The sequence below is a fragment of the Oryza sativa genome, chromosome 12 (assembly GCF_034140825.1).
Source record: "Oryza sativa Japonica Group chromosome 12, ASM3414082v1".
Classification (NCBI taxonomy): domain Eukaryota; kingdom Viridiplantae; phylum Streptophyta; class Magnoliopsida; order Poales; family Poaceae; genus Oryza; species Oryza sativa.
In genome coordinates this window covers 10,568,027-10,591,360 of record NC_089046.1, presented here as the reverse complement: position 1 = coordinate 10,591,360, position 23,334 = coordinate 10,568,027, and the positions used below count along the sequence as shown (strand labels likewise).

The following is a 23,334-nucleotide window of genomic DNA, read 5'->3' as shown; positions in this document are numbered from 1 at the left end:
GGGTGAGAGTGTGAGCGTTTGCGTTTATATTGTGTTTCTAAAAAAAATCAGGGGAATATATATATTGAAATTCCCTTATTTGCCACTCAATATCCGTTAAACCCTAATATGTCAGTATACAAATTTTTGGTATTTTACAATGCACTTTCATCACTTCTGTTAGGTCAATTTAATCCGAGTTTTGTATTTAGGCTAATTATTCTCTCAGTGGTAGACGATGTATACGTCGACAGTGAGGCGCCCGTGGCCGTGGTGACTTCATTAATTTTATGATATACCGACTAAGTCCTTCGTAGATGTTTATAGGAGTAAGTTGTGTGTCTATTCATAAGGGTGAGTGTATTCAAAAAATAATAATTTTGAGCTTGTTATTTTTTCTGAAAATGATAAAATCACTAAACCGATGCCACCGGATATTTTGTCGGCGGTGTCTTTCATTGTCGATAATAACCTTATATTCTTTTATTGAGATCAACAAATTGACTAATGTCTGATTGAATCATTGAACCATTCGTTGAGTTTTGATCAAGAAGATTATTGGTTGTGGGTCATCACGCTCCAAGGACTTGCTAAACGTGTCATTGCCACAGGGACATACTCAACTGAAAACACAAGCAAGGATAATTAGTCCAACGAATTGCAAAGTTGAAACCCTAGATCGGAATCGAGTACCGGACCTCCTCACATCCGATCAACCTGCCATGGCCGCCGCCGCCCGTCATGTGGCTTCGTACATGGGCCGCTTTGCTCCTCGGTGTGGCTACGCCGGCGACACCACCTGCACCGCCGCCGCCTGGACGCGGCCTCAGCTGCCACACGCCCCGTCGGGCCCACTCGTCATCCTCCGGCGCGGCATCGCGATGATCCCCGGCGACCACTCCCCCGGACCCGCCGACCTCTCCCCCGATTGCTTTGACCCTGAAGCTCCAGGTAACCTAATCGACCGCCATTTTTTTTTTTTATTTTGCCTCCACTTCAAGGATACTGTCGTCATGATGATTATCTGTTATGACCCGAACTCGTGAGAGACCGATTGCTCGTACTCTTTTCGTATTTTAATGTATGACATCGTTGACTTTTTGACTAACGTTTAACCATTCGTTTTATTCAAAATTTTTGTGAAAATATAAAAATATTTATGTCATGCTTAAAGAATATTTGATGATGAATCAAGTCACAATAAAATAAATAATAATTACATAAATTTTTTAAATAAGACGAATGGTCAAATGTTAGACAAAAAGTCAACAGCGTCATACATTAAAATATGGAGGTAGTAATTGTTATGACCCGAGCTGGTGACTAGTAGCAGTATTATGGATAACTCGTTGTAATTTGGGGTGAATTATTAGCAGTATTATTGATATCTTGTTCTATTTTGGGGAGAAGGAGAATTTTGGTATAGGAAACAGAGAAGGAAAAGGGAACAAGAAAAACACACTGAAGAAGAAACTCAGTGAAGAAATTCAGTTTATTTCATTTGCAGCCTTATTGTGTACATGGCCTAGCTAACCCCATTACATGAGTCACACGGACAAGTGGAACAATGGCCCTTGATCTGAGCTAGCGAACGCACTAAAGCACACACACTCTATCCCTGCACTATCTTTATTTGTACTTGCTCTGTCCTAACATATAAGTAATCCTGGGATTGTGCTAAGTCAAATTCTAAGCTGATCAAATTTCTTAGCAAATTCTAAGCTGATCAAATTTCTTAGAGAAAATATTAACATCTACCACATCAGAGAAGTAACTTTGAAAATTTTAGCCTCAGTACTATTGCGAACTTGTGATGTGGGTCTCTGTTACCATAAAAAAAATATATATGTACAATTATGTTTGTTCAGAGTTGTACCATAAAAAGTTTACTCACCACAAAGTAAGGTTCACACTCTTGTTGTCTTGTTGACCCTATATACTGGATTGTGATTGTTTATTGACGTGGTAATAATAACTACCCCTCCGTCCCAAAAAAAAAAAGTTCAATCCTTGCTACGAATCTCGACACATATATGTCCAGGTAGTATGATGCAGGCCATGGCAGGATCTGAGTAGTATGTAATCTTCTATGTAAACCTAAGCTCAGTGCAATCTTTTTCCTTCAATGTAAATATGTGATCTTGTTATCTCAAATTATACACTGATCCAACCGGTACAACCGTACACGAGAATACACTCAATCTTAACTGGTTCCTTTTCATTTTCTAAACATTCATTGAGGGAATGGATCCATGTGTAGTTAAAATCATATGTAAATATTTGTTTTTTTCCCGCAAATCATCTTTGGTCATTACTGTTGTGTTCCTTTTCCATGTTGGGACGTTCCTAACAGCAGTATTAGTATTTGTTGTTGTTGTTGATGGTGGTTAGTAGTTTTAATTGTGTGATATAAATTTATGTCAATTATTATTTTCACTTTGCCTTTTACATTAAGTCCAAGTAAATACTATACTAAATATTAAAAAACAAATTAGGCTGCAACATACGTCCAACATATTTGGTTTGATTTTATTTCCTAATGTGCGTTGCACATGCACTATTACTTAGTACTCCCTCCGTTTCGTTTTATTTGACACCGTTGACTTAGCACATGTTTGACCGCTCGTCTTATTCAAAAAAATTAAATAATTATTAATTCTTTTCCTATCATTTGATTCGTTGTTAAATATACTTTTATGCATACGTATAGTTTTACATATTTCACAAAAATTTTTGAATAAGACGAACGGTCAAACATGTGATAAAAAGTCAACGGCGTCAAATAAAACGAAACGGAGGGAGTATTTCATAATGAATCTATTGTTATTCTTTTCTATAAATTCAGTCAAACTTAGTTTCACTTGTGACAAACAGAGAATTCCCTGTATTTTCGGATGGAAGGAGTCAAAGAGTACATGGCATTATCATCCAACCGAAACTTAATTAACGCCTTGTTAGTTACCCCTTGTTATTTACCGATAGACGAAACAACCACCTGCTTTGAACTTAAATAACGCCTTGTTATTTTACCGATAGATGATCCAGCCACCTGCTTCGCTTACGACGAGAAGGACCTCGAGTCAGAGGAAGCCGTTTGGGCGCTGTACCAGCGGTGGTGCAGCTTCCATGACATAGAGCGCGATCGTGATGACATGGTTCGGCGCTTCGTGTATTTCAAGGACAGAGCGCACAAAATCATTGAGTTCAACAAGTCTGGCAAGTCTTATACCTGGGGTCTCAATATATTTGGTGATATGACGCCACAGGAGCAATCTGAATTGGAGCGTCCACCGCTCCATCGAAGGATTTGAAGCTCAGAACCACCCTTTCTAATTTACCAACAAAGCACTTTCGAGAACGGTGATAATTCAATCCTATACTATTTGATCATCCGCTAGCTGCTTTGTCCAGCCTGAGTAATGTATGTGTATGGATGAAATGTGTAGAATGCTTTGTATGCACAAACATAATATTTTTTTAAAAAAAAACTAGTTTATCTATACAATTCTCCTTTGAATTGTACCCTCCACATAATATATCACATGTGTTTGGTAATTGGTTCGTGGGAGTTAATAAAAATATCAAGGATCTTATTTTTGTTGGAGCTTCCGCTATATGTTGTGCTCTATGGCTTAATAGAAATGAAATGGATTTGGATAGATCACCTTAAAAATCATATTTGCAGGTTCTTTTCAGGGTAACATATTGGCTCCGGGAATTATCTCAATTACAAAGGCATGATCATATCAAGCAAATAAGAGAGGCGTGTCCTAAACTTGCGTCTTCTTTGCCAACTTTGGGTGGAGATTCACCAATAGAATTCACTAGTTCTGGGATGTTTACCTTGTTTGGTTTTATTAGTTTTATTTGCTTTTGGTTTTGTTACTCTGGTTTGCTTTTGTGTGAGCCTTATAATAATTGGCTGTAACTCGTTGAGCAAACCCTACTACAAAAACACTCATAGGGATCGGCCTTATAGGTGCCGGTTCCTTTAAAACCGCACCTATAGGCCTTTTCCTACCTCCACACGCTCAAAAAAATAAGAACCAGTACCTTTAAGAAACTATAGGTGTCGGTTCATTAGTAAAAACCGGTACCAATACTAAGGTATTCGTTTTTTAAAGAACCGACACCTATAATAACGACCCGAACCGATGAGCCGAGCGCCACGCCTCCTTATCTACTCCCACCCACGTCTTGTCCTTATCTACTCCCACGCTCTCTCGCTCTCGCGTCTCTCTCCCTCCCCTCTGTCGCCTCGCGTCTCTCCCTCCCCTCTCTCTAGTGGTAGCTGCCCGGCGGTGGCGGCGGGCTCGCGAGGCTGGCGGTTGCCGCGCCCTCCCTCCTCCAGATTCGGCGGGAGGGCGGCGTCGGTCTCCCGCGGCCAGTGGCTGCCCGACGAAGGCGGCAGCGACCGCGCCCTCCCCTCACGTGCAAGTCGTCCACAACCGCCATCCTAGCGACGCTCAAGGGGAAGAAGGAGGCAACCCAAGGGCCCCGTCACCGCCGCATCATCCTCAATGCCGCTGTGGTTCGAGTGTGTTCTTTTTATCCCGTTCTTGTTCTCTTTGTTTAATTTCTCTCAAGTTCTCTTATTCATATGTGTACCGAGAACATGGGGATTTGGATCAGATGAGCATTATAATTAAATGGATGTAGAAATTGTTGTTGTTATTGATGTGTTCTTTGGATTTTGATTTTGGATGTAGGGATATTGTTCTGGATCTAAGGATGTGGAGGGGATCACGGTTTGATTCTGAATGTGGGGATATTGTTCTGGATGTGGAGGCCTTCGGCTTGATTTGAGCCAGAGTTTTTTTTTTCTCGTGCAGACAAAAAGGTACCGGTTCTATTTTACCATTAGTTGCCGGTACCAGCAATAGGTGCCGGACGGGAAAACGGCACCTATTGCCATTTCCCAACCGACACCAATAGGGCTTTCTGTACTAGTGAAAGGCTGTAATATTTCATTCCATTATTGAAAAAAATTTGGATAAGATCGACTACTCTTCAAAATTTCCCAATCTATGATATCAGCAGCTTTTATAGACGTTATAGAAGTACACGCTGCGCTGAAACAAAGGTTTAGCAGTATGGTTAAAAGTAAGTTAGCTATTTCGTTTCTCTTCGGTTTGATTTAAAAGAGAACCCTATAAGCATACCAAAAGAATTTGAAAATATATTGTTGAAGTTTTTTTTCTTAAAAAATATACGAGATTCGAACAGATTTACACGAATAGACCGTCATCGCGGTTTGGCAGTGCGAAATCAATAGACCGTTATCGCCGTTTGGCAGTGCGAAATCGCAATGAAATCACGAGATCAGAGTGCGATAGCAATGACGGCAAGTTGGTAATTAACAATCTTAAATTCTTAATAAGTGATTAATTAATTGCTAATAATGCTAATTAAATAAATAATAGTTAATTAATTAATTCTTGATGATGCTGATTGATCCATTAATCTCGCGACTCATGCGGTCTCGCATACTTACCGTGCAAGGTCACACGGTCTCTCATACCCTTGTCGTGCGAGACCGCGGTATCGTGTACCCATCGCACGACACCGCACGATCTCGCGCTTTTGTTAATTAAAAAAACACACACTGATATAAGAGATTTGCTTTATTCTAGTGCAGGTCCAAAGCTTGCCTTCAGGGTTCAGGGCATGTTAGTTGGTTTGATCCTACAACCAACGAGAAATAAAGATAGAGAGTTAAATCCATAAACGATAGCCGATCGGTCGTAGAGCCGATGACATATCGTCTGTGACCTAGCCAATGCAATGTTAGTCGGATTGGCCGTAAGGTATATGATAAAGAAAGTAAATAAAGATAGAAAGTTAAATCCATAAACGATAGCCTATCGGTCGTAGAGCCGATGACATATCGTCTGTGACCTAGGCGATGCAATGTTAGTCGGATTGGCTATAAGGGATATGATAAAGAAAGTAACTAAACTTACTCTATCGGTTGGAGAAATCAGCACTATATAATCTATGAATCAATATAACTTTAAACGAAATGATTGGGATAGATTGGACAGCCGCCGAGACAGTATAAATCATTTATATCTAAAGTTATATCAAGCTATAAATTATACAAGCTCATGTCATAGCCGATAGGCAAATTTAGAAGTATATCGGCTATAGCTCCGATATAACTCTATACTAGGATATCACTTTGAAGTAAATATGTTAAATAAGTATCAATTTGACGTTAGATTAACCTAACTAGATCGATGACAAACTTAATATATTTAAATCTATTGAGAGCCTAATATAAAGGGCAGATATAACTTGTTAAGTAAAACAAAATAGATATATCATGTAAGATCAGCTGCAACTCCGATACTATATCTATTAGCAATCATGAAGCAAGCTAAATATTAGGTTTCTAGATACGACTTAGTTGATCAAACTTAACTGATGCAGCACTAAGTATAAAGAGAAACTTATGATTTAGGTAAACAAGCCAATGAAAGCCTCTCCAAGATGGTAGATACATTGCATAATCTAAGCCGACGAACTATTCTAGTCAATGTCGATAGAACCCTAAACAGAGATCGGCCGATAAGGACTGGATTAAAATATCAACTTTGATTAGTCAATATATATTATAACTCGACGAATTACATAAACAAGATTATAGTGTCATAAAGATGTAACCACTGATCCCGAGAACGCAAGCCCCCATAACAAGCTTTACCTCTTGTCGGAGATCGAAGTCGATGCAGCCCAACTCGAAAGCAAGAACTCATTGAAATAAAATAATAGAAAGGTTTGGCGATGTGCCGAAAGTGTATTGAAATGGTGTTAATTATTTAGAGGGTGTCGGGTACATATTTATACCCAAAATAGATAATATGTCTGTTGACGGTCGTTATCGATCAGTTTCGCCCATCAATATTACCAAAATAGAGGAGAACTAGTGATGCTTACAATGCATATATATGTTAGAATAATAATATTCCACTAGTATTAGGTTTACTAACCTTTTGTAGAGAATAAGCATAAAATGGAGGAGAATCGACATCAACTCAGACGTTAAATCAATCGGACGATGTCGAGAATCAGACTTATGCATGAATGGGATAAAAACTCAGAATTAACACGATGAATTGGGCCAAAATTCACAAGTCTACTATAACACCCTAAAAATTAGACCGACAAAAATCTAAACTCCAAAAATATAGGCCTTCAAAAACTTTTTAAATAAATTGCATCATGCCGATTTTGTTTCACTATTTTATTTTATTTTGACTTCGGAGTTCATAAATCACGAATAATGAATAATTAATTAGGAATAAACCCTAAAAGTAAATTGACAAAGTAAATAATTAAAGTTCAATTTAAAATAAGATTTGGTGAGGATAGAAATAAGTAAAATATTATTACGACCATATTTGTAACAATTAAATTTAAATGTGATGGAATAAGAATTAACCCTAATTAAATTCAAGAAAATTATATAAAAATAAAATATGGGTAAAATTAGTCAAGGATGGATCCATTGGTTGGAATAACACAAATACCGAGTGAACTTCATTTATACAAAATTTAGGTTTATAGAATCAAATTTAAATAAATAAATAGGCTTAAATCGGGTTAAATAGAAAATGGCACTATTCATTGCGCTCTAAGTGCTCGATCGCGTTCTCTAGCCCTAACCCTCCCCCTGCCCCGCGCGCACGCCGTCCCGAGCCCCGTGCCACTGCCGCCGCGCCGACGCCGTCGCCTGTCGCGTCGCTGCTGCCGCGCCGTCGCCTCGCGTCCCGCACCGCGCGCCGTCCCGTCGACGTCGCGCGCTGTCCCGTCGCGCCGTCACGTCGCCGCGCGCCGTCGCCATCGCCGCTGCTGCGCCGCGCCGCCGTCGCGTCGCCTTGCGCCGCACGCTCGCGCCTCGCGCCCCACGCCGCGCCGCTCGTCCGTCGCCGTCGCGCCTTGAGCCCCGGGCCGCCGCTGCCGCGCTGACGCCGCCTCGCGCCGCGCACCAGTCCTGTCGCCGCGCCGTCGCCGTCGCCCGTCGCGTCGCGCCCCGAGCGCCGCGCCAACGTCGCCGCGCCGCGCGCCCATCCCGTCGCCGCGCCGACGCCGTCGCCGCGCCGCGCGCCCCCGCCTCGCGCCCCGCGCCGCCGCGCCGTCGTCACATCACACCCCCCTCCTTCTCTTCCCCTTTCCCCTATTCCCTATAAAATCCCCCACCCCTCTCCATTATTCCCCACTCCACACCCCTCTTCCTCCTCTCTTTTCCTCTCCACCGCGTCGCCGTCCCCGTGCCGTCGCGCCGCCGCCTTTGTGCCGCCGCACCGCCGCCCTCGTTGCCGCGCCGGGCATCGCCGTCGCCTTGCGCCGCCGTCGGTAAGCCGCCGCCCCCCCCCCCCCTCGCGTCCACCGCCGCCGCCGCCCGGGTGGGCAAGGGAGCCGAGAGAGAGAGGGAGAAAGGAGCCGGGAGGGAGAGAAGAGGGAGAGAAAAGAAAGGAAAAAGAAAAAAGAGAAGAGAAAAGAAAGGAAAAAGAAAAAAGAGGAGAGAAAAGAAAGGAAAAGGAAAAAACGAAGAGAAAAGAAAGAAAGGAAAAAGGGGGGAAAATAAATAGGAAAAATTAGGGGGAGATTTAGGATATTTAAAATATTAGAATTTAATTATGGGGTTAACTAAAATCTAGTATTTGCAAAGTAATACTATAATCATAGATGTATTTAAGAACTAAACAATTAGATGAATTCCTATAGATTATTATAGATTATTTTAATAATCTCTATAAATGATCAATTCGCGGTAGTAATTTAGATGGAATTGAGAACTAAATAATTAGATGAAGTCTTAAGACGTAATTTCGAATCACAAAATATCTTAGGAGGAAGAATAATCCCACTTCGCGAATAATATAGTTGATATAGGATTCGCCTCTCGCGCTCGTTTTTCAATTCGATTTTTATTGGATTTTATTTGAATTCTAATGGAATTCAAATCGATTCTTTGCACGCACTTGTAGAGCCCGAGGAAGCCGCGGATCCGAGTGAAGGCCAAGACCCGCAAGACCTTGAGCAAGGCAAGTCATCACTATTCTTTGATCACGTTGATCCCAATTGCGAAATTAATTTTTGTTTACAAATAAGATTGCATGCGATGATGAACATCCTATTTATGATTATGCCATGCCTTGATTATCGTTCACCTTTAAATCCTTGTAACCATGATTACGTAAGAGTCCCTAGTCGATTATGATGCTTGCTTAGAAATGCTACACTAGAATATTGCATACTCATATTTGTCAAATATTATATGCTTGGGCAATTACCTTTGGGAAGGTAATTGAGATGCGGCATGTGGAGACATGAGCGCCACATTGCCATGATAATGATGACATGATTTGTGAAAATAGGAAAGAAAACTAAACACTTGTTTTAGACCGGGGCAGACGGTGAATTTGGGTGGTATCCGGGAAAGGCTAGTACCGTCCCCGGTCAATTAAGGACCGAGCCATGAAGTTAAGCATGAAACGACCCCGTACAACCACACTTCTCGAATGGGGATAGACCTAGCGGAGTAAATAGCCGAGCGGAGGCAGTATCCATGCATAGTGGTTTCTCGATGTGTAAGGCAGGGGCTCTACAATGGTGTCGCCATTGTTAGGACTGCCATGTGATGAGTTGAACATAATTATAACTTAATACATGTGTGTGAATTTTCCCTCCCCGGGTGCGCCAGAACTCCTCTCACTGCTAGAAACTGTGTACGCCTAGAGTACATGAGGATGAAAAGTTCATGGAGCGGGTACTGCCAATGCAAGGTTATCGAAAAGCTTTGCCGTGACGCGTCTCATGTGTTGAGACAAGGCTCATGTGTTGGGCAGTCGCAGAATGTGGGTAAAGTGTACATCCACTGCAGTGTGAGTAAACCAAATCTATTCGAATAGCCGTGCTCGCGGTTATTGAGCACCGGGACATGTATTACACTTGGCTAGACTCTAAATTCTTATCTAGTGTGGGATGGGTTATTGCATGATGAATTTTTATGCTGTTGGAGCCACTTCCTGAGAAGGGGGAAGGTGGGCGTCCTCAGAAAACCATGACGACTCAATGGCGGGAAGCTATCCTTGGGATCACAATGGATGGTGGACAGAACCGTCGTTGTTCAAATACAAACACTGGTACTAAAATTTGATCAGTCAATGCTAGGTCTTAGGCTTGTGAAAAGAATTACAAAATTTGCTTTGCGCAAAAGAACCCTAGCCATCCTTTGAAATACCCCTATCATATGCATTGTTGATGTGGTGGCTTGCTGAGTACGGTTGGTACTCACCCTTGCAAATATAAACTTAATCAGAAGCGGGAGATGAAGCTTCGGAGGATCCCTATGCCTATTACCAGGAGGGTGATGAAGACGATGGCGCTCAGTAGGTCTTAGTACGGTCGTTGCCTGTGGCAATGGCGTGCCGCTGCCTTATTTCCGCTGCCTTATCTATTTCTGCTTTTGGGATGTATTCCGGACCGCCCGGTCCGATGATTTAAGACAATGCCTGCGGGCTTATGTTGTAATAATTCGCACTAGACTCTCGTGTGTGTGCATTTGGTATTTCAGCTATGAACTCGTGTGTACCAGACTACTTGATCCAGGGAAATGGTACTGTTTACACGATTGATCCCTGTTATAAAAACGGGGGTCCACATCTACGAAGTGGAGCAACGGAGGAGGCCGCCAGCCAAAACTTGGGCTGGTTGGGCCGGCCCCTGGTTCGGCCGAACCAGGGGGTTTGGCCGAACCTCCCTCGCCGCCGTTGGATGCAGGGCTTCTTCTGGATGGTTGGGATTGATCCCCAATGACGGTCGGAGGGTATTACCGACCATTCCAACCGTCACAACCGTCATTACCTGCCTATAAAAGGACCTCCTCACTTCACTTCACTCACACACCTCAAGCAAGAGCTTTCTCATATTCTCTCAAGTTAGTTTAGTATTCTCAAGCTAGTGGAATAGGAATAGAGTAGAAACCAGGAGTCCAGAAGTCTTCGGAGGAGTTCAGGTATGGCTCTAGTAGCTTTCCTTTCCTCTTTTGTAAGCTTTGTACTATTATTAGAATACTCTTCTTTATACATTTGTGGTATTAAAATACTTTCCGAGTATATGAATACCAACTTTACATTATGTTTATGTTATACTGAATATGCTGCTAGCTTATCTGGGAGATGCTTTGGTGTGGGTATAATATTTGCATATGCAGTTACTCTATGTCATGACGATGATATTAGAGTAGTATTTGGTAGTTTAGATGTGGTGTCTAGATTAAGGGATATCATTATTTGGGGTTATATGCTGCGGATGAGAGGTGGGCTGCTAATGGTGACAGCTCAGTACGGATATTCCTCCGCGCGTGTATATTGTCCTAAGTTAATTCCCTAGGGAGGGTACTCCTCCGTTTTTAGCCCCGCTTGTATGGTCATGACATGCTGTCGTAAGGAACTCGGCAGTCAGGGGTGGCTTCTCGAAGTACCAGGAGGGCATCGGATAGAGGGTATTAGCTAGTATATCAAATAACTAGAATGTATGTATACTATGTATACTAGAAGTATAGGAATAGATTATCTTCCTCTTTTTCTTACCATTTAGCTTAGATAATTTAGTATGAGAACGAGTAGCTTAATGCTTGTGTGTCACTCTACCCTTGGATTATCTTAACCCCTGCGTAGACTATGATTATCACAAGTAATATATAAATTATTAGTCAAGTTCTCTCTACATGATCTTCCCACGGGATAAAATAAATAAGATACCCTTGGAATACTCTCGGGTGAAATGCTACAATGATTTATCCGTACGCTTGCGGATGAACTCTGTAACCATAATATACCAAAAGTATTTCTGCGCCATTACTGTGAATTATATTTATAGTAATGTCGTTAAGAAATACCAACAATTTCCATATGGACACGACTCAAACTTCTATTATAGCTCTAACAGACAAACAAGTCACTTAGGCACACTCTTACCAAAGATATCTATAAGGAAACTACTAAAATATCCTAATTAATAGATACAATTGCCATTCTTTGAACATAATCCTTGCCTGGCAATACTCCTGTAGCCCTTCAATCAAATCCGACAATGACTTTGTAACCCATCTTGTCGATATCGGCTGTATCGGCTATCCCTATCCGACTAGTGTTAGCCGATACGGTCTCCAGCCGATGTGTAATATGTTTTCAACCGTCACCACAATCCCCTCCAAATCTGCTTCGTCTTTACCTCCAAATACGATCCATGCATTACCAAATTTGGTCATTAACACATGCCCCCCAAGTGTTTATCCGCCATTGGCCGTTAACCGCGCGCTTTTAAATAGTAACCACCGCTTAAAATTTCCACGCCATCCACTTCCGTTTTCACCACCTAAGCAAAATCACTTTCCCCATCTCTCCGGCGATTCCCACGTTCTCCGGTGACCGCACATGCGCTCTCAGTGGCGATTCCCAATGCAACTTCAATGGCATCCTCCCCGAGCTCGTCAAGCCCGCCAACTGCAGAGTTTCCAGAGGTAAGCCCCATCAGCTCAAACTCTTTCCAATTCTTGCGTCTTCTTGCAATTCAATCTCCCTCTCTTGCAATCTGTAGCATTTAGCGCCCTAGGTAGCAGTCCCAAGTCTGAAAGAATCAAATCACTTTTTCATGGGCCCAATTGGAGATACAGATCCCACTATATTCATCAACTCAGAAACAAATAGAATCCCTTTTAGGTAGACCAATCCAAACCTAGCCCATTTGTCTACGACCTTTAGATCATGGCCATCCCAAGCCGATAAATGGGTTGAGTGGTATAACAGAGTAGCTACAAGCAAGCAGAGTCACTGGGAAGAAATAGGAATATCTCAATGCCTTTCTCTATCTCTAGCCGATAAGAAGAAAGATGAACCAATGTTATCAGCTGCAGCCTATTTTGGTCAGACACCTTAAACGCTTTCTTGTTCAACCATAGGCCGATGACTGCTCTTGGATATAATCATGATCACAGGGCTAGACATCACTACATCGGCCAACCCCATCAGTTTGAAGACCAAGTGCACTCACCTATTCAAGACCAAGAATGTTGGTGGCTGGTCAGGATTTGTTTCTATAAACATGGGTGAAAGGACCTTGATGTCGCCTAGAGGGGGGTGAATAGTCGTTTCTAAAAATTATCACAACTTTATAGCATATTAGAATGATGAGAACTTCCGGTTCAAATCGGAATTTCCGGTAGGGGATTGGAAGTTTCTGTCTCAACCAAAAGGTTCGGCGGATAATGGAATAAAACACTAGCTATGAACTTGTAGCTCAAACAAACAAAATGTATATGAATCAAAAGGTGACAAACAAGGTATCTAAGCAAGATATAAGGTCATCAACTATATTAATTAAGCATGCAAGTAGATCGGGTAAAAACAAGCTCAATCACAATATGAAAGATGGCAAGAACGAGCAAACCAGGCCGCCTGGAGCACCCTTGGCACCGACCTCCCACCGCCATTGCCGCCTCCCGTGGATGAGCTCTCTGGCCGTGGGCCATCACCCCAGCGGCGAGGTCCTGAGGAAGATAGGAGAGAGGTGGTGAAGAGAGGGGCGAGAGGTGAAAATCCACTTGCACGTGGGCCCCACATGTGTGTTTTAGGCCCTGTTTAGCACAGCTCCAGCTTCAGCTCAACCAAACAGTTTTACCTCCACCTAAAATAGGAGTGGAACTAAGTGGATCTCTCTCACAAAGTGCCTGTTTGGTAGGGCTCCAACTCCTAACTCCTAGCTCCAAACTCCAGCTCCAATGGGAGGTACCTCTGAAAGTGTTTGGCTGGCCTACTCAGCTCCAGAAATCCCGAAAGAGATGATATAGTGGAGATGGACAATGAACTAGAGATGTGGAGCTGAGTTTAGGCAACTCCACAACTTCACTCCAGACCCAACTAGCTCTACCAAACAGGCTCTTAATTTATCTTAACTGACAAGAATGCCACATCATCCAAAACACCATCCATACTGTTAAGGAACTCACTTGAACGGTTTAGCAAAGATGGAGGGCGAAGATTTCTGGTATTGCGGCTTAGGGATGCTAGTTAAACTAAACGTAAAGTTGAGGGACGTCCGGTGAACTTATTTCCTTTTGAAAAAGAAAAAAAGAAAGCCCAAGAACTTGACGAGGTTGGACAGACTCGGCCCATTACGTGAGCTTTTAACTACGCGGCCTAACGGGCCTGGGCGGACTAACGTTTTCGCTAATCCCCGTACGACGCCGGCGCAGCCCCGCACGCAGAAAGACGCGACGCGAGGAGCGGCCGCCGCCGGCAGCTGTTGCGATGAAGCGCTTCTTCCAGCCCGTGCCCAAGGATGGCTCCCCGGCGAAGAAGAGGCCCGCCGCCGCCGCCGCCGCCTCCGCCTCCGACTCCGACTCCCTCGGCGGCGACGCCCCCGCCGCGGCCGCCTGCGCCGTCGGGGAGGGGGATTCTCCTCCCGCTCCCCGCGAGGAGGAACCGCGGAGGTTCGTGACGTGGAACGCCAACAGCCTGCTCCTCCGGATGAAGAGCGACTGGCCGGCCTTCTGCCAGTTCGTCTCCCGCGTCGACCCCGACGTCATCTGCGTCCAGGTGAGCGGCGCGGGGGCGGGGGTTTTCGGTTTTGGGCGCGATCTTTTGCCTCTTCTTTTTATCCGGCTTTTGCTCCCTCTAGGGTTTAATCTGCAGTGCTGTGCGGATGTGGGGATATGGGAGTGGGTTTTAGGCGATTGTGCAGCAATGTGGCATATGCCAGATTTGCGGTCGCTCACGGGCGTTTCGTCGAGCACGTTGGGAGCGTACGTTTTCGTTATTCACCCATGGGAGATTAAACAAGGGAGGTGCGATCTTAATAGAGATTGAGGTTTTTCCTCCCAGGGTTCTGTCCTTCCAGATGTTCACAGAGCTTGCATTGCGTTGTATTCACATGCAATTTGAAGATAGTTGTGTCATTGCTTGCGAGTGGAGTTGCTAGGAACTCGTTGTCAGTGTTCATAGCCCAGTTTTTTTTTTTTTTTGTTAGCCACTTGTGATGCTAGCACAAGTACTCCATCTAGGCAAGGACTGTGACAAACTGTAGACCATATGGTATGTGAAGTGTTCTCTTCAAGTTAAATCTTCAATTCATGATATGGGAAAACTCGTGATATATTGAATGATTGAGCTTTTCTTTGGTACCACTATGCCCACTGTATAAGGTGTTAACCACAACAAAATTGAGGTTCACATACTATTCTACTGTTTCATGGGAACCAGTTCGGCAGCTCCTCTTCTTTAATCACACTGCCTCTTCTTTAGTCACATTGCAACTTATTTCTCTTATGCTTGTGATCCCAATATATCCTATAGTTTTATTGGATTTATATTAGGCACATCCTTTTGGAATCTACCTCAGGGGCTTGACGCTCAAGTACATAGGACATGAGGACGTCTTTTTGTCTTTCCAAACCTCATAATGTTTCATTCTTTGTCCTTATAATGTTCAGTTGCCTGCTTATTCTTTTGTATCCAGCTGGTCACAACTATTTTGCTTTTGTCTGATTTTTTTATCAGTACTTACAACTTCATTTTAAGTATACATGTCATAAATGTCTTACTAGGATAGTATCTAAACTTCTTTGTTAGGAAGTGCGGATGCCAGCAGCTGGTTCCAAAGGGGCACCAAAAAATCCTGGTCAACTGAAAGATGACACAAGCTCATCACGAGATGAAAAGCAGGTAATACAAGCATTAAAAGATTAATGAAATTTTCTGTGACTTTTATGCAGAAGTTAATATTAGATTTGTCGTGCTTTTCATAATACTAGGCAGATCAAGATCAAATTAAGAATTCTAAACTTGATTCGTATCTTCATGCGATGCTATCTTTTCCAAGATTGACCCCTGTAAAACTAGAAGATTTGATATATGTGTAATGAATGTAGTACACTTCGCAAGCAACCAAGTTTCTATGTATACTGACTGATATTTTCAAGAATGGCAAGCTACAGTCTTTTTTTTGGTCCCTTCATGACTGTTTAGTATATTGCATTTGTTGTGCTCCAAGAAATTGTTCTAAGATCACATCTCGATGCCATGCAGGTAGTGCTGCGTGCTTTGTCGAGTCCACCTTTTAAAGACTATCGTGTCTGGTGGTCTCTTTCAGACTCCAAATATGCAGGCACAGCTATGATTATAAAGAAGAAGTTTGAACCAAAGAAAGTGTCATTCAACTTGGATAGAACATGTATGTTCAGAGTTGCATGCATGACTTCATATTTTCCTTTCATAGGCAATCTCCCGTTATCGGTGTGTTTTGTAGTGTCCATGTGCTTTGCTCTGGTGTGAATAACTCAATACAAGATCTACTTTAATATGCACACCATGGTGACCATATCAGTCTCATTCTAACGTTAGTGTGTCTCTCTTCATCTACCCTACAAATCATACGGCACATAAGATTTCACCAACAAGCATAGATGGAAACGATTTCTCTTGACTAATATAGAGTTGCCCAAGATGATGAATTATTTACTTACCGTGGTGGCTTTTATTCCTGATTAGCTTAAGTGTTGTGACGCTTGAGAATGTTTTTCTTTTGTTGATAACCACATCAGCTGCTAGATTGTTCTAGAACTTCTGAGTTGTTCTTCCTGATATGTTGGATATTTGTGTACATACTCTCAGTATAATTTATATTATTATGTTCCTATATGCTCCCTCCGCTTCATATTATAAGTCGCTTTGATTTTTTTCCTAGTCAAACTTCTTTATGTTTGACCATGTTTATAGAAAAATTTAGCAACATCTACAACATGAAATTAGTTTCATCAAATATTACATTGAATATATTTTGATAATATGTTTGTTTTGTGTTGAAAATATTGCTATATTTTTTTATAAAGTTGGTTAAACTTAAAAATGTTTGACTAGAAAATAAGTCAAAAATGAAGGAGGTAGTATTGTTTTAGTATGGCTGCTCCCAACTACTGTTCAGGGAAGAAAATGCACATCAAAACTTTAATGAAAAAGAAAGTTCCAGGTCAACAAACTTGTTGCACTGCAACTTTGAATTAACATTTGGTTTCATCATTACTTTCTCGCATATTGCTACTCTTTCTTAGGAATCCACTTTTGTATTGTTTTCAGCTTCCAAGCATGAACCAGATGGGCGTGTTATTATTGCAGAATTCGAATCGTTCCTCTTGCTGAACACTTATGCTCCAAACAATGGATGGAAAGAAGAGGAAAATTCATTTCAAAGAAGACGGAAATGGGATAAAAGAATGTTGGAGTTTGTTCAACAGGTAGACAAACCCTTAATCTGGTGTGGAGACTTGAATGTCAGGTAATTAATAATATTATTTATAACAGGTAGTACTAGTTACTGATTATCTTGTTTTCCTTGGACATATAGCTACATCTTCATACTATTTTTTAGATTTGATTCAGGCATACTGTAACAGAAAACCGATACATGACAAAATCTTTACACTTTTGACAAAAAAGCTAGTAGGCAACAGAACTGATAACAGTTTTTCTTTTCTTTTCTGTCAAGGCTGATTTGAGCATATTATATCCATAAAATACATATAATGAGCTGTGATATGTATTTTTGTATTCTGAAGCTTGAATCAGTGCAGGACGAATAATTCATATTATATTCTTCTTTTATTTACAAATTGCAATTATGTTACCCTGCAGTCCTGCACTCCTGTCTGCTATCATGATTTCAAGATTAGTTGAACAAGAGCAAACTTAGTGGCATGGAATATATTTTTATATTTTCCAATGCAACCACAGGATAGTCCTGACATGTTGTGATTTCAGTGCAACATGTTAGAAATTCCAATGCAACCACAGGAAATATAATTATTTTATTGAAGTCTAGTATATTTAGCTCACATCATCTATAAAATAGTTAAAATGTCTCGTAAAATCCACTGGTCCGACAATGTGTGAAAACTATGGATTTACTTTTCATTAGGTTTACCAAAATTCCATGTTTAGGAGATGGACTTCAGGTAATTGTTGATATAGAATTTTTTTGGAACTGGTCATGTACTGAAATTTCCATTAGATCTCAAAGTGAGTAAGCTGTCAAATTTTATATGGACTTGCTAAGGAACTCATATTTGCTACACCATGAATAGTAATAATCCACTACTTGACACCTTCCATAAACCAGCCTTAGCTCTAATACTTTGCTTGTATTTGAAATATTTCAGTCATGAAGAAATCGATGTTAGCCATCCTGATTTTTTTAGCAGTGCTAAACTCAATGGATACATCCCTCCAAATAAAGAGGTAACATTACTCTACTGATTCAAGTCTTCTATTTACAAGTGACTAGGAGTGATTTATTACTTTTCATGGCTTTTTACAACTCAGGAACTGTATGTAGTCACCACATTGAAATGATCCTTAAACAGTTTGTGCTTTTCATTTCTAGTTGCATGTTAGGGTTGTTCCTTAATGTAATTGTCCCATCTCGTAAACTGTGCATTTAGTTGACTAAAAAAGATAGTGTCAGCCTGCGTTAGCTGTTATATCCTATTAGCACATCCCTACTATTCCTAAGAACATTGGGTGCACTCCCATTATTGAAAACCTGTAAATCGTTCTTTTTCTTTTCTAGCACTTCATTCTCCAACTCAGAGGCAGACTTTCTTTTATTAGTGGTTGTTTTGGTTCTACTAGGACTTCAGGGGGTCAGAATGGGAATACTCGAGCAGCGGGTTAAGATGACCAGTGGCATTCAATTAAGTCAAGAAAAACCCCTGAACACGCTGCGCGACCAGGCATGCTCAACCTCACGAGAGGAGCACACGTCTGCCAGCGCCAGCAAGTGGGGCTGGAGCCACTTCAACCAATTCAATATTGGGAAGGGCTGGGAATATGCAAATTTCAGTTACAAGAACATCAATGCATGTGAAGGAATCCGTTTCTGTCCTCTATCAGTGCCACAATATTATAGTAGTATGTTTTACTTGAATCATCACTGTTCTAAAAAGGTCGCTGCCTAGCCTACCTAGGCAACCATTAGAATACTGATATGCCTAGGCTCTTGAGAATGTGATATATATTTAAATGTGCCTTTCACGTGCTATTGTACCAGCTGGCATACTGCCTGTTACAAAATAGAAGTCCTATTGGATCACTATTGAGCCTTTTGATGCAATTAAATCTCTTGCATCCTACTCTGCAGGATTGTGGACAGCCAGGATTCACCCTGTCAGAGAGGCGGCGCTTCGGCAATATATTGTCCCAGTACGTGAAAGCTGATACATTTCTACATTGGCAACTTTTCTTATACTATCTTTTGAAACTTGATGTCAAAAACATATTAGCACTACATGAATTAATTTCATTTTTATAACGTTTTAGACCATAAAAGATGATATGTTCTGATCCAACCCATCTTGTTAAAATGGATTTAAATCTGTAATGTAGTTTACAGTGCACTGGCAACCATTATGGATTTGAGTCAAAAATATATAATATATTGGCTACTAGCTAGTAGTCATCACAGATATGGTTCATGCTCTCGTTGAATATGTCTCACACTCACCTTGAGCTAACTTTAGAGAATCTTCAGTGATAGTTTTATTCACATCCTCATCCTACCTAAGCCATCCCTTAAGATCTGGCTATGAGAGAGGCTTATTGCAGCGTTGGCAGCTCTGCATTATGGCCTCATGGGCTCACACTTACATGTATGCTCAACCTGCCGATGGGGTCACAATGTTGCACATACTGTGACTTCAGAACATGTGATAATTTTTATGAGATGGGATTATGGGAAGGTTGAAGTTCATTGATGTTTGGGGGCCAGGGACCTGCTATAGGCCTTGACAATTGTGGACTACTCGAATTATCAAGCCACGCTGAGCTATTCAAGCTCAGAGCTTGTTATGCTGTACAAACCTTGGCTGGCCATGCTCAAATCAAGCATGGAGCGATCCAAGTTTGAATTGCTCATAAGCCTTGAGACTTTTTTTACTACTGCCTGCATGGGTAGAGGTCATCTATGCCAGTATGCCTGTTCTGTTTACAGATCATATCCCCAATATGCCTTTGCAGTTTACAGATCATGTATCATTTGGCCCACTGACTAAATTACTGGTGGGTATGGGTAGGAACATGCCAACCTCTTATTATTTCGCCATGTGTAACTGGGTAATCAAGCAAGATTGTCACCCTCAAGTTATAATCTTTTGAAAAAAAAATATCTTCAGCTCTTACCTTAGATTTAAACTTGTCCTCTAACTCCAAAACCATGTAAAAGTTGCCCTAAACGTTCAGAAAGTAAACTGGACAGGACTTATTTGGGGTATATGATTAACATTCATTATCTCTCCCTTTAACAAACGTGCTCACCACACCTTGGTTAAGGAATGAGTTTTCAACTGATTTTGGAGTTGACAACTTTTTTCCTATCCTTATTTAAGCTGAAAACCACTAGGAACCAGTTCAGGCAGCATAATGTGAACCCTTTTCTAACAATATTCTGTGAACTTAATATGAAGCAAATAAAGCCTCACATGGCATACGGTTCCTTCGACATGGAGGAAAGAAAATAAGTTAAGGAAAATTCAAGCCATGTTCGCAGTGATGCCCCCAGTGGATCATGTCACCAGCAGCTTACAGTAAGAAGCTATCTGTGACTTGATCAAGGAATTAGTTGCATGTATAACATACGGCCATAATGGCAAATATCTTCTTCCGTATCTTTGTGCACATGACAGGTATGTCATGCACCAAGGAAGCAATGCTTGGATCTAGGATCCCCTTAGTTCATTGCAACAAGACATACTTCTAGGCTTGAAATTTTTTAATACCTCATGGAGTAATTATTTGAATTTACAGAGGAAAGCTGGTAGATGCTTACAGATATCTGCACAAAGAGAAGGACATGGATTGTGGCTTTTCTTGGTCTGGACATCCAATTGGCAAGTAAGAAAGATTTCAATTATTATGCTAGTCTTCGTTTGTTTCGTAGATTTTATTGCTGCATTATCAAAGCATGTCCATATCTGACATTGATATGTCATCTTATTACATTCCTTCATTGGTATGCATTTTACCAAAGGTTATCTTGAACAAATATTCTTTATCTGAACAGTTTGAGTTTACAATTTATCAATTCAAATGGGCTTACAGGCTTAAAGATAATCCTGTATGTTTGGCAGATATATAAATGTTCTTCTAGAAAGTTTAGTTTGCACTATGACCTGAACTGTGAAAATTATCTAAAAGTTATCCTACTTCCAGTTAAAATTGTGTCAGCTGATTCTCTTTTTTTTTTCTCTGGTAATCTAAACTTGATCCTTACACAAGATGATAAATATGATCTTCGTTAAATCTTTTCTAGTTAATATCTTAGCTAATGGGCTAACTTTTGATTCATTACAACTGGAATCCCATGAAGACTAACTGATTTAAAAATGCCTACAGGTACCGAGGGAAGAGAATGCGAATTGACTATTTCCTTGTTTCAGAAAAACTGAAGGACCAAATAGTTTCATGTGACATTCATGGTCGTGGAATAGAGCTAGAAGGTATGGGGTTAAAACATTGCTTATCATGCTTTCCATTGTGATACGCAAGTATATAAAAGCGTCATTTTTACATTTGGCCCTTTTAAAAAACTTTGTTCAAATAGACCAGAATGAAATTTGTTCTAAGAATAGACCCAAGTGTTGATCCATGGATAGGGCAAAAAGGGTCTGAATAGTGGGAGGCAACACAGCTCTCACACTACTATCTCTACGTTCTTAACATACTGATACTGTATCTCTTAGTACTTCCTAAGTATTTCGTAAGTAACTCCTAATCTCCTATCCTAGGAAACTAGTGATTTAGTGAGAGCTGTTATACTCTGCCATCATAACTCCAAGGCACGGTATGTTGCCACATCACTTGGCACCATCTGAGCTGCCGCATTAGACAACCATGGAGGGGACTTACTAGCATGTCACAGCTCAGTGCCATGTAGTGTGGTGTCATGCTCTCAAACATGGTAATAAAGGTTGAGGTACATTGTTAATGTGGTGCATAAATTTTGTTTACTCCAAATCATTTTGAAAATCTTGTTCCTGAAAATAGATTGGCGCATATGTTATATTATCCCATCAGCTTGCTTAACTTCAGCTGGTTGCAACTAATATTATGCATTTTGTTTCTTTTTTTGAGGAACATAACTTGTCGAGCCTGATTAGCTAAAATGTTGTTTTACTGTATTAGACATCGAACTGCAAATACATGCTGGACTATTACTACAATACAAATTGCATGTTGTCGGAACTTGTGACCCATGTTGTGACTTGTGAGCACACTACACTGGTTTTTTGGAATTTAAAGTGCAAATGGAATACGACAGGTACCTCAACCCCATGAAAATTAGTTACATGAACCCAGGTGAACAGGACAGAGCTGGTTGTCGCAGTAGTGGTAGTAATTGCACCTTGCGCTTTGATGCTAGTTCTGGGGGTAGAGTAGACCTTTTCTGTAATTTTGTGTTGGTGAGTTCCATGTTGTAGGCAAATAGACTGTAGGAGATATGGCAGACAATAGAAAAAATCTGCAAGTTTAGAAGCTCCCTTTGGAATCCTCTTTTGCTCTTGGTTCAGTGATAAACATTTGACCTGTAACTGAAATTTTATGCATGCCTGCCAGTAATAAACACCAGCACCTTGAAGCTATTACATGGTAACTTCCATGATCTTCTCTACAAGCAATGAATCGAACAAATTTCCTTGTTTCCCCCTAGTAAATGGTAATGCCAATATGCTGTTTAATGTCATGGTACAATTCATTGACGTCCATTTTTGCAGGATTTTATGGAAGTGATCACTGCCCCGTTTCACTTGAGCTCTCGGAAGAAGTAGAAGCACCAAAACCCAAGTCCTCCAACTAATTTCTATATTTCGCACTTAACCAGACATGGTGGAGATTTTAGATTAGCTGAAGCATATCTGCTTTGTATCTCTTGAGTCATTATCCATTATTCAAATATTGTCTCAGTCTAGCAGTATTTCTGATGATGAATTGGATGATCTAGCTAGGATCCTGATTGTAATTATAATTAGTATGTTACTATGGTCTGCAATGCTATCTTTAGATCCTATAAGATCAAAAACTTCTACCATTTGTTCCATTGTTTTTAATCCGAAGAAAAACAATATATGCAAGCTAATTCTGGTCCGCAGGTAGACCGCGTTTGAGAACATGTGGAGTTAACCTTTATAAACTACTAACTACTCCAGTAATAAAGTTGCGTGCATAACCTACATGATAATAGCATCTGTAGATTTTTGTCTAGTATGATTCTCCCGGGAAAACTGCAGAAATTACAAAATGA

The 23,334-nt window shown here is 41.1% G+C and overlaps 2 protein-coding genes across 2 annotated transcripts; both read left to right on the top strand.

The window, feature by feature from the left end:
- The first annotated feature begins 546 nt into the window (after positions 1–546).
- On the top strand, positions 547–3,580 carry LOC107277093 (uncharacterized). Its single transcript, XM_015763962.3, has 2 exons — positions 547–930; positions 3,016–3,580. Exons 1-2 carry the CDS (start codon positions 702–704, stop codon positions 3,288–3,290), a joined length of 504 nt encoding a protein of 167 aa, XP_015619448.1. The 5' UTR covers positions 547–701; the 3' UTR covers positions 3,291–3,580.
- Positions 3,581–14,206: 10,626 nt separating this feature from the next.
- On the top strand, positions 14,207–23,128 carry LOC4351982 (DNA-(apurinic or apyrimidinic site) endonuclease). The gene is made up of 9 exons (XM_015763228.3): positions 14,207–14,585; positions 15,618–15,710; positions 16,074–16,218; positions 17,121–17,319; positions 18,200–18,278; positions 19,180–19,241; positions 20,841–20,927; positions 21,429–21,532; positions 22,808–23,128. The coding sequence occupies exons 1-9, from the start codon at positions 14,298–14,300 to the stop codon at positions 22,888–22,890; spliced, it is 1,140 nt and encodes a 379-aa protein (XP_015618714.1). The 5' UTR covers positions 14,207–14,297; the 3' UTR covers positions 22,891–23,128.
- Positions 23,129–23,334: the final 206 nt, after the last annotated feature.